Source organism: Eretmochelys imbricata, chromosome 8 (genome assembly GCF_965152235.1).
Source record: "Eretmochelys imbricata isolate rEreImb1 chromosome 8, rEreImb1.hap1, whole genome shotgun sequence".
NCBI classification, from domain to species: Eukaryota; Metazoa; Chordata; order Testudines; family Cheloniidae; genus Eretmochelys; species Eretmochelys imbricata.
In genome coordinates this window covers 14,425,031-14,440,301 of record NC_135579.1, presented here as the reverse complement: position 1 = coordinate 14,440,301, position 15,271 = coordinate 14,425,031, and the positions used below count along the sequence as shown (strand labels likewise).

General features: G+C 39.3%; 1 protein-coding gene across 4 annotated transcripts in view; it reads left to right on the top strand.

Annotated features, from left to right (window-relative positions):
• Window positions 1-15,271, top strand: part of RAPGEF6 (Rap guanine nucleotide exchange factor 6) — a 235,079-nt gene that overhangs the window by 45,288 nt on the left and 174,520 nt on the right. For all 4 annotated transcript variants that reach the window (XM_077825108.1, XM_077825110.1, XM_077825106.1 and 1 more), the window contains 3 exons: window positions 1,546-1,616; window positions 2,025-2,081; window positions 6,680-6,763. In XM_077825108.1, the coding sequence (XP_077681234.1) occupies window positions 1,546-1,616; window positions 2,025-2,081; window positions 6,680-6,763 (212 nt within the window). The remainder of the gene's footprint in view (window positions 1-1,545; window positions 1,617-2,024; window positions 2,082-6,679; window positions 6,764-15,271) is intronic.

The window sequence follows — 15,271 nt, the reverse complement described above, 5'->3', positions numbered from 1 at the left end:
TGCAATATTTCTGTGTGAAAAGATCATATTTACAACAGAACCTGTAATAAAAGGGCTTTGCTTAAGATTTAGATATGCAGCAGTTCACCATTGGAACTTTAAAGCATGCTAATAAGCCCTTTGATTGATAGATGCTTTAGTTTTAGATAGCTTATTAAGCAATCAGTAACTTTTACAACTTTCATAGCATTAGGAATCTGAAGCTGTAATAAAGCTCACATACAAACCATCCATGACCTTTCTTTTTTATGGAACAGAATCCATATCCATCATGTTTCTGAAGCTGAGTACTAAGCCAAGAAATTTCTCAAAAAAAGCTACTGTAAATTCCAAAGCCTACACTCATACTTTATTTGCATATGTTGCAGAAATAGCATCCCCTGTCACTGGAAACTTCGGAACACATGTTTTCAAATGTACAAGCTGGTGAGAGTTTTACACTTGTGTGTGTATTGTATGATGCATGGGTTCAATGCTAACTAACAGCACACCTGTTCTGGATGGTAAAATAAATGCTGAATAGTTCTAGTGTTTTTTGCCTTAGCATGTGGTCTACTCTATCAGCACAAATACTTTTTGGACTAAAGAGAGTTTTTGCAGTGAGAGGTTTAAACAACTGTATCTCATGATGAGTATTTTCATGTAAGGTCCAATCTTTAAAGTAAAAATTGGAATTTTTAATGTTTTTGGGGTAGCATGTTTTAATTTGGTGGCTGAAAAATATATTAGCTGCTGCAAACTGCACATTGTACTTCTAGCTTTACAGATGTATACATATGTATGTTTAATGAAGATAATTGAAGAAAGGCTTGCTGAATGCTTATTACCTCGAGTTACTACTAGAAACAGAGTTTAATTCTTTAGTAAAAATAACTCACGATGACAATCTGCTGCCTTTCTGGTGGTGGTATGTGCTGACAACCATTTGAGGCTCAGTCCCAGTCATCAGGTCTCTTGCTTTCAGTGCTGGCAAGGATTTGGAGTGTCTTGGAGCCAGTGTTGTAGAAATGGGAGGAGAGGGCAGTACCTCAAAATGCAACACGTCCAGTTTGACTAAGAAGAATCATTCAGGTGTTTCAAAGGGAGTATGTTATTTGGATTCTGTCCTGACTCTTTGTTACTAACATGCTATGTGATTTGTGAGCATCTTCCTCAATTTCTCTGTGCCTCTTCTGTAAAATAAGTATACCCAACTTTAAAATGGTGATGTAAGGCCTTGGATGCAAGGCACTGTTATTTGATGTCTTCTACTTACTGTAGAGAGCTATAAGCGTTTATGCTTCTATATAAATGCTGTACATGCAGAGGTTATGACTAACAAACCACATCAGGATCTTGCCCACAGAAGTACTTAAGTGTTAGTTGCAAACCAGTTTTATTGTGTCCACTGCTTAGAGTAGGTTGGCTCTGCAGATCTGTTTTTTCCCTGAACTGTTTCCTTTTCTATTTTTTGTTCAAAAATATGTTAATTTGGCAAATATTGGGAAAATTAGATACTCCTAAAATCTGAATTGCATATAAGTGATGTTTTCTTTTTGTTTGCAGGACTTAAATACTATATATTCTTATCTTCATGGAATGGACATATTGTCACATCTCAGGGAACATCAGCTAAGGTAAAGGATCGGGGGGAAGCATAATCCAGTTCAAATTATATTCTATATAATTTTCTGTTGCAAATGCTCTAATAATATATGTATTCCATTTATCTTAGCACATATGAAATAAGAGGCAAACAAAACAAAGCACAAAATATGCAACAGAAGTATCTCTGTTCTTATACTGTTGCTATGGTTAATTTTAGTGTGTAGGAGTGATTTAAACAGAGAATATGTTGTGTGTTATCTATTTGGATAATGAGAATTTCATTTAAGTTTGAAGTTATGGTTCAAGAAGCAAAGCCAAATTTGTAGTCTTTCATATGACTTCCCCTGATACTTAAATAAAGTGATATTGCTGAAAGATTAATAGATTTAAAACATTTTTAGAGTTCAAAATCTAAATTAAAGTTTCATTTTTCTCAGAATAATGTCTTCAAGTGCTCGCTATGAAAGATACAAGGGCAACCAAGTTCTTTTTTGGTAAGTACATTTAAGCCACAATCATCACTCTCATAGTGGAGAAATCTAGTGCTTGCTTGCTTGTCAAATTATATGTCATCACAGATCCTAACGAGTGCCCCCTCCTAATCACCGACTAGGATTGTTGAGGGGAATCCAAGCCTCTGTGCTCTGGATTTCCAGGGTGTTACAAGTTCCTGGAGCTTGAACAGAGTCTAGCCCAGGGGTCTCAAACATGCGACCCATGTTATTTGCTGCAGCCCGCCAAGCTCCCTGTGGCCGCTCCAAGTTATTTCCTGTGGCCGCCAAGCTCTCCTCACCCCCAGTGCGCTGCGTCCCCACTCCTCTGCCTACCTCTAGGCTCTTCCCACCTCCAAACAGCTGTTTGGCAGCACTTAGGGCTTTCCAGGAGGGAGGGGGGAGGAGCGGGGAGCTGCGCACTGAGGGGAGGAGGCAGAGAAGAGGCAGGGCAAGGGTGGGGATTTGGGGAAGGGGTTGGAATAGGGTCAGGGAGGGGGCGGAGTTAGGGTGGGGACTTTGGGGAAAGGGTTGGAATGGGGGTGGGGAAGGGGTGTGAGGAGGTGGGGAAGGGGCGGGGCCTCATGGAAGGGGTGGAGTGGGGGTGAGGCTGGGGGCAAAGGGCTGAGGGGGGTGTCAGTGATGTGGCCCTCGGGCCAATGTCCTCATGTGGCCCTCCTGGTGATTTGAGTTTGAAATCCCTGGTCTAGCCACTGCCCAATCTCAGGGTCCCTAGGCACACACTCTCAGGATGCAGACTTTCTATCTGCACCCTGAGTGTTAGAACCCCTCTGGGTGCAGCACTGCCCTTCAGACTCCCTGTTAATTAAATACACCCTCTCCCAGAACTTCACACCAAAATGTGCGAAGTTTTTTTAGATTTACAGTGTAACTCACTCAGGGGTATGCAGTAGTTGTGAAGCAGTCAACACGATACATGCACACATTGCCAATTCTAACATCTTTATGCTCTTTTATTCTTAATCATGTAAAGCACAGGAGAATACAGATCATATAAAACAATACATGTCTGAAACCGTAATGTCCCTCGCTTTCTAGCTTGTCCTTCTCTTGTGAGACCTTGGAGGTTCAGGAAGGAAGGTAGGCAGGCAGAGTCCTCTATCCCCTTGCCTACCCTGCCCTGCCACAACCAATCTCATCTTACTGTGGTGCAAAATGGCTCACTTTATAGACTCCAGCTGGGGTCACCTGCTTCTTTTGTTCTGCCTCCTGGAACTTTCCTTTACTTCCAATGGACTTTACTTTACTTTCCTTTACCTTCCTTAGATAAGAGAAGGAAGTGTCTTCTACCAAGTAGAGCTATCCCATAGACTCAAGGTGTGCTTCACTTTGAAAAGATGATTGTTGAGTGCTTATCATTCACCATTGTCTCTAGCCTGGCAGAGACATGACACAGCCCTGCTAACTCATGGGTGATCAATCTACATGTAGGCTTTCCATTATAGTAACTTCATGTTACAATTGCATAAAATCATAATGCAGAAGTGGTACAGAAAGAACCAACAAATTGTCATATATGTCGTCTTGTAATTGTGAATACAAAATATTGCAACATTTAAGGTTGACAAAAGTAATTTAAAAGTCTATTTGAGAGAGAAGATGGGTGAGGTAATATCTTTTATTGGACCAACTTCTTTTGGTAGAGACAAGCTTTCGAGCTTACACAGAGCTCTTCTTCAGGTGACCTTGGAAAAAAAGTTCAAAAACTGCAAACTCGTAAAAGAGAAGGGGTTTGAAGTGAAGGACATTGGGGAACTTAGGGACAACATCTAAGTGAAGTGCTGTCTGCAAAAGATTGGATCCTCTCTCTAGGACAGGGCATGCTAGGAAAGTGTTCAGAGACAATATTAGAAAAGAGAAACTTAACTAATATAGAAGTGTAAAGCCTGAGATTGCATCTTTATTTATTTTCTATATAACTTGTATGTATTTCTTTTCCTTACTATTTCTTAGTGTAGACATACCATCGATTCAAAGATGAAATAAGCTCGATTTTAGAGAAGTTGATTTTTAGAAATCGATTTAATACGGTCGATTGTGTATGTCTCCACTAAGCGCATTAAGTCGGCAGTGTGTGTCCTCAATACCGTGGCTAGCATCGACTTATGGAGCAGTGCACTGTGGGTAGCTATCCCACAGTTGCAGCAGCCTCCGCTGCCCATTGGAATTCTGGGTTAAGCTCCCAATGCCTGATGGGGCAAAAACATTGTCGAGGGTGGTTTTGGATACATGTCGTCAGTCGCCCCTCCCGCCTTCCCTCCCTCTGTGAAAGCAACGGCAGACAATCGTTTCGCACCTTTTTGCCTGGGTTACCTGTGCAGATGCCATACCATGGCAAGCATGGAGCCCGCTCAGCTCACCGCTGCTGTTGTGAGCATTGTAAACACCTTGTGCATTATCCTGGAGTATGTGCGGAACCGGGCTATGATTTTTCTATTAAATAAACTTTGTGTATATTTTTACCACAAGCAGGCCTCTGGTGTGCAAACTTTGTGGAATGTGTCCCTCTAAAGTGAACTAATAATAGGGGGTCAGGTTTCATTCCTTTGGGGGAGATGAAAGGGAAAAGTCTGGGAGTCTGGTGGTTAAGAACTCAGGGAGATTGATTTGGAGGGTTCTTGGGACTGGAGGGGGTTTTTGAGGTCACTTTGGAAGGATTAACTAAGCTGGTGGAAGGTTGAGACCTTTATGTTTGTAGGCTGGCTACTGGTGGCAGGGCTCTGAGCCACCATAGTAATATAGCATTAAGACACCCAAAGTTACAAGCAAGGTGGTGATAGAACCCCTTACTGGTTTCAGTGATTCCCAAAGCATCATAGTTTGGAAGCTTGTCTTATTGGTCCAATTTCTGCTGGTGAATGAAAGATATTACCTCACTCACCGTGTCTCTCTAATATCCTGGGATCAACACAGCTACAACAACACTGCAAATAAGTATATTAGTAACTTTGAAAATTAATGGTTGTACAAATATATTGGTTGAGATTTTCAGAAGTGCCTACAGAATTGGGCCACATAACTCGCATTAAAAGTGTGTGCGTGCACATGCGTGTCCAAAATATATTTTTCAAATGTATGTGTATGACGCATGAAGAAAAACTGATATGCTTGTGGACATGGTATTGGTGTTGCAGTAGATGGCACTCTTTCCTTGGAGTTGGTACTGACCAGTTCCTCTTCATGTTGTGAGGGGCCTTGATCTTAGGGGAAGCGCTCTAGCACTGGGAACTTAAACATTAGATCTGACTGCTATTGGTATTTAAAAATCCTGTGGCACTTAGAAATAGCTAGGTATGTTAGTTCTAGTGTATTTGCTAAACTCCTGTTTGGACAATTAAATAGTTTATCTAATTTTGTCCCATAGTTTGTTGTGGGATATATATTTTTTTTTCTTGCATCCTTTGCTAAACTTATTGTGCATTATTAAAATGCTAAAGAATTTTAGTACAGGATGAAATAATTCTTGTATATGTAGTTGATAACATGCTTTGGAATGAAAATGTTTTAAATACAAGTGAACATAATTTTATTTTTGAATATTCATTTTTAAATTGACTCAAAATATTGTAAGATTTAGGGTAAAAGTAAATTTCAGCTTAAAATTCTGCACAGGCCATTCTATTTCAATATAAATGAATACTCCTAAAATGACAGGTTTCAGAGTAACAGCCGTGTTAGTCTGTATTCGCAGAAAGAAAAGGAGTACTTGTGGCACCTTAGAGACTAACGAATTTATTTGAGCATGAGCTTTCGTGAGCTACAGCTCACTTCATCAGATGCATACCGTGGAAACTGCAGCAGACTCTATATATACACAGAGAATATGAAACAATACCTCCTCCCACCCCACTGTCCTGCTGGTAATAGCTTATCTAAAAGCCATTTCCAGCACAAATCCAGGTTTTCTCACCCTCCACCCCCCCACACAAATTCACTCTCCTGCTGGTGATAGCCCATCCAAAGTGACAACTCTTTACACAATGTGCATGATAATGAAGTTAGGCCATTTCCTGCACAAATCCAGGTTCTCTCACTCCCTCACCCCCCTCCAAAAACCCACCCCAACCTGGATTTGTGCAGGAAATGGCCTAACTTCATTATCATGCACATTGTGTAAAGAGTTGTCACTTTGGATGGGCTATCACCAGCAGGAGAGTGAATTTGTTTGGGGGGGGTGGAGGGTGAGAAAACCTGGATTTGTGCTGGAAATGGCTTTTAGATAAGCTATTACCAGCAGGACAGTGGGGTGGGAGGAGGTATTGTTTCATATTCTCTGTGTATATATAGAGTCTGCTGCAGTTTCCACGGTATGCATCTGATGAAGTGAGCTGTAGCTCACGAAAGCTCATGCTCAAATAAATTCGTTAGTCTCTAAGGTGCCACAAGTACTCCTTTTCTTACTCCTAAAATGTTAATTTGTGGGAGTGTATCAGCAATGTTCTTGGACTTCAATCTACAGTCTAAATCTTCAGTATGGTAAAATGTGGAGCTTCAGTACCAGGGTGATAACTTAAATAACATATTTTATATTGCTGTCAAATAGATGATAATATCAGTTATTTTGATTTTCTTTCCTACAGTTCAGAAACTATTGCAAGATGTTGGTATATTCTTCTTTCTGGGTCTGTCCTTATGAAGGATTCCATGTTTTTACCCCCATGCAGGTATGTACAAGTTAATTTAACTGCTTAAAGGGACACTATCAACATACACTTCCTTGCATATGTTAAAAAGATTACCTTAATTTTTTCACTTTTAATAACTTAAAAATAGAATTTTTTTCTTTATTTTTGCATTTCTCTCTGATTGAACATTGAAGATCAATTGTAGCTTTCAAAATTACCAGGCTCCCTTTTTAGTTCTCTGTGTGTTAGAGTTCACATAACAAACACTGCATCAGCGGTACTCTTATTTAAAAATGTCTCCTGTTGATTATAGTTTAAATTTAGGGAAAAGTTTATTTTTGTTTTGGGCTCTTTAATAAAATCTTATTTTTACAAAAATCTAAATTTTGGGCCATATGAGTTGATATTGTTCGTTTTCTCTTCACAAATGTGACTGTGTAACAGTCTATTCCAGGGGTCTCAAACACATGGCCAGTGGGGTTATTTTCTGCAGCCCACCAGCTCCCCACAGCACCCTCCCACCCAGCATTTACCTAGAGTGGCTCCGGCCTGGCGTGCACTGGGGGCAGGGCAGGCGGCGTGCACTGGGGGCAGGGCAGGCTGCCTGCCTGCCTGCCCTGCCACCACGCCGCTCCGGGAAGCGGCCGGGACCTGGGGGAGGGGGAAGGGGCACAGGGGTGTGTGTGTTGCACTGGCCGCTCCTCCAGGTACCTCCTCCGAAGCTCCCATTGGCCGCAGTTCCCCGTTCCTGGCCAAAGGGAGCTTTGGGGGAGGTACCTGGAGGAGCGGCCAGGGCAAAATGAGGGCATGATCCTTCATTGAGGCCTCTAGGCATCACTACAATATAAAAATAAATAGCTAATTATGACATAAACGTGTATCTCCATAATATTATTTTTAGGGCTGTCAAACGATTAAAAAAAGTAATCACAATTAACGACATGATTAAATGATAATAGAATACCATTTATGTAAATATTTTTGGATGTTTTCTACATTTTTCAAATATATTGATTTCAATTATAACAATACGAAGTGTACAGTGCTCACTTTATATTTATTTTTATTACAAATATTTGGACTGTAAAAAAAACAAAAAGAAATAGTTTTTTTCAATTCACCTACTACAATTACTGTAGTGCAATCTCTTTATCACGAAAGTTAAACTTACAAATGTAGAATTATGTATGAAAATATAAAAAAATATAAAACTTGAGAGCCTACAAGTCCACTCATTCCTATTTCTTGTTCAGATAAACATGTTTGTTTACATTTGATATGCTGAGATAATGCTGCTTCTTGTTCACAATGTCACCTGAAAGTGACAACAGGTGTTCGCATGGCACTATAGTAGCTGGCGTCGCAAGATATTTATGTGCCAGATGTGCTAAAAATTCATATGTCCCTTCATGCTTCAACCACCATTCCAGAGGACATGCATCCATGCTGATGACTGGTTCTGCTTGATAACAATCCAAAGCAGTGCAGACTGATGTATGTTCATTTTCATCATCTGAGTCAGATGCCACCAGCAGAAAGAAGGTTGATTTTCTTTTTTGGTGGTTCAGGTTCTGTAGTTTCCGCATCAGGGTGTTGCTCTTTTGAGACTTCTGAAAGCATTCTCCTCACTTCATCCCTCTCAGATTTTGGAAGGTACTTCAGATTCTTAAACCTTGGGTCAAGTGCTATAGCTATCTTTAGAAATCTCACATTGGTACCTTCTTCGTGTTTTGTCAAATCTGCAGTGAAAGTGTTCTTAAAATGAACATGTGTTGGGTCATCATCCGAGACTACTATAACATAAAATATATGGCAGAATGTGGGTAAAATAGAGCCGAAGACGTACAATTCTCCCCCAAGGAGTTCAGTAACAAATTTTATTAATACGTTATAATTTTAACAAGCATCATCAGTGTGGAAGCATGTCCTCTGACATGGTGACTGAAGGGGCATACGAATGTTTAGCATATCAGGCATGTAAATACCTTGCAATGCCAGCTACAAAAGTTCCATACGAACACCTCTTCTCACTTTCTGGTGACATTGTGAATAAGAAGTGGGCAACATTATCTCCCTTAAATGTAAACATACTTGTTTGTCTTAGTGAATGGCTGAAAGAGAAGTAGGACTGAATTGACTTGTAGGCTCTAAAGTTCTGCATTGTTTTGTTTTTGAGTTCAGTTATGTAAAAAATAAAATCTACATTTGTAAGTTGCACTTTCATGACCGAGATTGCACTACAGTATTTGTATAAGGTGAATTGAAAAATACTGTTTCTTTTGTTTATCATTTTACAGAGCACATATTTGTAATAAAAAATAATATAAAGTGAGCAGTGTACACTTTATTTTCTTGGTTGTAATTCAAATGAATTTATTTGAAAATGTAGAAAAACATCCAAAAATATTTAATAAATGTCAACTGGTATTCTATTATTTAACAATGTGATTAAAACTGTGATTAATCATGATTAATTTTTTTGTTAATCGCATTAGTTCACTGTGCTTAATCGACAGCCCTAATTATTTTTCTTATTCTATTACCTAGACGTTTTGTTTTTCTTTATGCAAATTCTCTGTCAAAATAGTGTTTTACTATCTAGTTTATCAGTAATGCAAATTAGTGTTGTGATGGGACTCACAATTTCAGTTTGAAATTGATTGAATACTTCATCAGTCATTGAAGGATAAATTTAACACACACTGTATTTACATCTATGCACTCAAATTTTATGGTAAACTTACAGGACTGAAATGCTTTTGAGCTTAGTATCTAACCAGAGGCAGGAAATCAAACTCTCAACCATTCTGGAGTGAAGTTCAGCAATGCCTGAATTTTGTCACAAGTGGGTATGTGCATAAAGCCTAGATAAAGACTGCATTGAAATGGTGTGCTTACTTGAATTTAAGGAGTGCATAATTTAAGTGACTTTGTAAAAAAATAAATTGTAAGTCTGCCATAAATTATTAATGAGATTACAACTGCTTATATAGTGGAGAATGAGGGAAAGCGGCTGACAGGCTATTATAAGGGTAAGAATGTTCTGTTGTATGACACTGTTTACAGTCTATATCATGTGGTTCTTGGTGGTGTTTTTTGGGGCTACTTAGTTGGTGAGATCATCTGGGAAGGAAATGAACATTCTTTCCTTTTGGGTAATGAGACAATGTGTATGATGTACAAAAGGCGTGAAGGAAAAAATATATTTGGAGCTCAACCACCTCAATTAAGTAAATAACAGTTGTTGTTTTTGTTATTTAACTATGAGAATGAAAAGCTTCAGAGATATTGGACTCTTCTATAATCATATAAGACGTTACAATTATGTCTTGCTCTTCTAAGCAGAATGTTAAACTTTTCTATGAAAAGAAAAAAATGGTGGCAAAAGAATTGAAGTAGTTCTACCCACAGTCATGTGGCACTAAAAGAAATGAAATTGTCTGTTAGAAACACTGCATGTTTTGCCTGGCATGCAAAAGATATTTGATAAGAAAGGAAAACTTTAATGTACAAACTTTAGTCAGGCTCAGCACAGCACTCTGATCTTAATTTAGCATTTCAGAGCAAATTTTCTCATTAACTATATACTCTAGATCAGTGATTCTCAACAAGGGACGCACACATCCATAGGAGGGTACTCAGAGGTCTTCCAGGGGATGCATTAACTCACCTAGGTATTTGCCTAGTTTTACAACAGGCTACATGAAAAGCACTAGCAAAGTCAGTACAGACTAAAATGTCATACAGTGACTTCTTTATACTGCTCTGTATACTATACACTGCAGTATAAGTACAGTGTTTATATTCCAATTGATTTATTTTATAATTATATGGTAAAAATGGGAAAGTAAGCAATTTTTCAGTAATAGTGTGCTGTGACATGTTTGTATTTATATGTCTGATTTTGTAAGCAATTTGTTTTTAAGTAAGGTGAAACTTGGGGGCACGCAAGACAAATCAGACTTCTGAAAGGGGTACAGTAGTCTGGAAAGGTTGAGAGACACTGCTCTAGATACATTTTAAGAGTCACATTGCGCTCATATTTGTGATCATGTGTGATTATGATGGAATACTTAGGCACCGAGATGTCCAAATCCTCTTTCCAAACACACACTGAGTCAGTAATATACAGAATGTAAGTATATTAATATATTGCTGTGTACTGTTTACACTGCCATAGCTGTTAGATAATAAAAAATGCATTGTTTTACACACTAGATTTTGAGACTTGTAGAAGTCTGCAGAAAACTGTGTTGTGACAGAAAGTAAAGAATTCATGCTAACCTACATATTTTAGTATGGTTATTTATTTAACCAATAAGCTCTGATTCTTTGTACTTTTTTAGTGTTCTAAATCTTGATTGTTTATAAACACTTCACCTCTTCACTTCAGTTGATGATGTTGTATCTTTTTTAAAAAAATGTGGTGTGCTCAAGCTTAAGCTTGGCTAAGATAGAATGCCAATAATATTTGAACAAAGAAAGAATGAAGGATATAAACCATCAGAAGTGACAAGAAGACTACAGAAGTATGAGTAACAATGGACCATGTCTAAAGCCAAAAAATTTCATATTTTGTAATGAAATAGACAACTTGGTGCTCCCTTTCCTTTGACAAATACAAGCGCTTATCCCCAACCCCAGACCAAACAGACTAAAATCGTTGTGCTCAGGTTGCACACTGTGAGAGCTTCAATGTGAATGAAAGATTAACCATTTATGAATATTGTGCCCAATAGTAGTGTGGTACATTTCAGGTTACTTTTTCGCATCTGAAGACATGTTTTCTCTCTGTATGCCGTATAGTGGAGTTGCACATTTTAGAACTGTCACTATTTTAACTTTTCTTGTGAAGCAGCTCCTTGGATAGTTTTGTTTTCTTGATCCTTATAAAATCTAGACCGTCTTCTCAGGTCTCTGCCATCCCTTACTTTGCCATGCAGGTTAATACTTGGTGTACCCCAGCACTGTGCCAACGTTTGCCAATTTTAAAAGGTAATATGAGGACAGAAAAGCACTTGGGACCCTGTTGACCCCGGCTCATTTGTTGAATGATCTGTTTAAAATAAAATATTCAGAACACACAGGAGGAGGTTGAGCCCACACAATATAACTCCCCCCTCCCTCTGACCCTGTGAAAACACACCTGTGCAAGGGCCACATGTTTGGGGCTCTGTAGTTCCTACGTGATAGGCAAGGAGCAAGTGGACCTTGAGAAGAACTATTTTTTCATTTCATTGGGCCTCAGCAAAGATTTCTGATAGAACAGAAGACTGTCTTTTTTCTTATGCACACTCCCACAAAATACTCCCAACCCATACATGAGAGGATTTGGCCTGAGAATGGCCAGGGATCGCATGGTAGCACAAGTTTTCAGGGAGCCATGCTGTCATGGATGTTGAGGGCCTGAGCAATAGTTTGGAGCCACTTACGCCTCCGTGTGAATGACCCGAAGGCCATGGGCTTTCTCTACAGATTTTGAGAAATGATTAAGTTCAGGTACCTTGGCCCCTGCATGGGAAAGCAAACCTTCCTTCCTCCCTTTATTCCCCTCTTCTTCATTCAGTGGCAACTACAAAATGTATTATTGCATATTGCTAGGGTATGGAGCTTTGTTTAATTTGCCTCTCCGCCCCAGCTTTCGATATCCTCTGGATATCCCCCTCCTGGGGGGTGCGTATCACTATCTTATTGTCCAGCCATTTCATAGAATCATAGATGATCAGGGTGGGAAGGGACCTCCGTAGGTCATCATCTAGTCCAACCCCCAGGGGACAATGTGGGGACCCAGGCCGGCTTACTACTCCAGGACCCAGCCCAGGGATCCTGTAAATAGAAGCCTCCTGCTGCTCCTCTGTAATGACCATCAATGGTGTATTATTTCCCTGGGCCACTTCCCCTTCACTCCACCACCTTCTTCGCCCTCACCTCAGGGTACTCAGCTGGTCAGTTTCAGGAGCCAGCCACTGCTCTGTGCAGGGTACTTGCAGTTCTCTCAGTCCTCCACAGACTCAGTCCTTACTTCCTGGGCTCCCAGCAGCAACTGACTCTACTCTGGCAGTGCCCTGCAGCTCTCGTTTATGTGAGCCTACTGGAACTGGATTGGTTGTTCCCTGCAACTCCTCCCTGATTGGCTGTGCTTCCCGCAGCCTCTCTGGGCTGCTTGGGGGATTCTCCTCCATAGATCCTTTTGGGGCAAGGCATGGTTAACTCCTTTTATGCCTCTGGGGGGAGCCATATCTAAATAATATTTGTTTTTATTTGCAGCTACTATGGAAGGATATCTAACTTGCTTCTGGAAATCTGAATCTATTTATTTTCTCTAATGAATTATGTGGAAAAGAGGGTTTGGAGCACATAATGGAAAATATGGTCATTATGAATCTGACATCTCTTGAAAAATAAAATGTTTTATACATGTAAGAATCTTTGAAATGGAAGTTGTCGATCCTCCCTAGTTTAAAAAAAAAATCCAAATGTTCCTATTCTTTAAAAAAAGGCATGACTTGTACATTTGTTTATAAGATGCCACTTACCTATTAAACATTCACTGCTATTCTAAGTTTTTGGGGATATCGGGAGATTCTCTTAATTCATAGTTAAGAAAAGTGATTGTGTCTTTGCAAATTAAGTCTGAAAGGGCAAATGCATTGCTGTAGATATGCTGAACGTTTGCTGGAATGAGTTATACATTAGAGACAGTCTTGATGATCTCTCAAGGTATGCACAATGTGCCCAGCCTTTTGATGGTGTCGTCATCAGCCCGTGGGGAGCCAGTAGACCACTGTCGAAATATGTCAGTGGGCACGCGTTAAGGATATGCGATTTGAACACAGCTATATGATGGGGTCATTAGAAAAACCCCATTTAGAGAGATTGGCCACACAATTGCCCAGTCTTGTTTGAAACTGGTTCAGAGATGACGACAGGTGCCTTGGCATATCAAAACCTGGAGGACAGACGGTGGGTCAGTGATGAGAGAGTAATTAACTACTGTTGTCACTGACCACTTGTTGCACCAATTAGATTCCACTGTCATGTCCTATGGTAGCATAAATGACCATAAAGGGCTTCAAGAAGATAGGTGAGCTGGAGGGTGGTTGAAGGGGTCTGCGTACAAAGGTAGGTCACTGTTTTCATGGATCTTGGCCAGTTTTTTCACTGATACTGTTCAACGTGTACATCAACGACCTGCCAGCTACACTCTTGTTCAGGTTTATCTCTGTGCTAATGACATCTGCTGCAGCTACCAAGCTCAGTCCTTCTCAGAAATTGACGAGGTCTTGAATGGTGAAATGTAGCTGCTGGCAGACTAACGTAGATGATAGTCAAGCTTTTCCAAGATAGTTTTTAGTGTATTTCATCTGTATAATGCAAGTATAAGTCACAAATTTCTATGTTCTTTAAAATGGGGTTTAATTATGTTCAGAGCTTATATCGAGAAAGCGTTTTGAAGGCTGCTATTTATGAGAGTTCTATAGTAAAGAGTCTCGATATCTTTATAAAAGCTGTAAGCCACTTTAAAAAATGGGTGGGTTATATTAGGATCCCATACTACTTGAGCGTGCTTTTTGGGCCTTGCGGTTGAAAACCAAGTACTTTAAAATGTCTAAGGTCCTGTTCCTGCAAACACTTAAGTACATGCTTAACTTTACTGCCACGAGTTGTACTATTGAAATCAACGGGGCTACTCATACTAGTAAAATTAATCATGTGCTTAAGTGTTTGTAGGATTGGGGCATAAGTGTTGTGGCTCTATGAAATTTATATTAAAACTTACATGAAATGTGATGCTATTTTTGAGGAAAATATGGCTGACAAATTCAGGCCACATGCTGGATACCTGCAGGATTTTATCATTCCAGTTACTTTTTTAGCCATCTCAGAGTGTAACTATGTGCAATCCGTAAATTTACAAGGCAGTATTTAGTGTTCTGTAGACTTCAAATGAATCTTCTAGTGATTCTTTGTAAAGTTAGGGAACATTGGCATATCCACATTATTTTACATCTTCAGGATACGTGGAATGTAGGCCTAATTTATAAAGACCAGGGTATCCGTATACTAATGTACCTTTATGCTGTTAAAGAACAACACAAGAATTCCCGGAGTAAAGCATAATGTGTTTTACTATTTCACTTCTGAATTAAGTAAAGCTGAAATAAGCATTTTAAAATCCTATTTTTGTGTGGACAGATGGAGTGGAAAACTTACATTGCTGCTCCTTACATTTGGATCCTCACTAATGTTTTAATCAGAAACCAGTTTCAGGTTCTTGGACCAAAAGACACATCAAATTTTATTCTTGATGTTTTTATTTCAGTTGTGGTGAGGTAAATGAATTGATTTTGTTTTGTTTGTTTTTAAAAGGTGTTTCTGGACCTTGTATAATTATATAACTGATAACTCACGTTTTCTCTTCATGGTGTATGTTAGCTTACAAACTGTTAATTAAGAACAGCAGTGAATCAAAGAAAACAAGGTCTACTGCAAATGAGGTGGTTTACAAACAAAAGCCAATGAAAAGAAAAAACTTGTTTTAATATG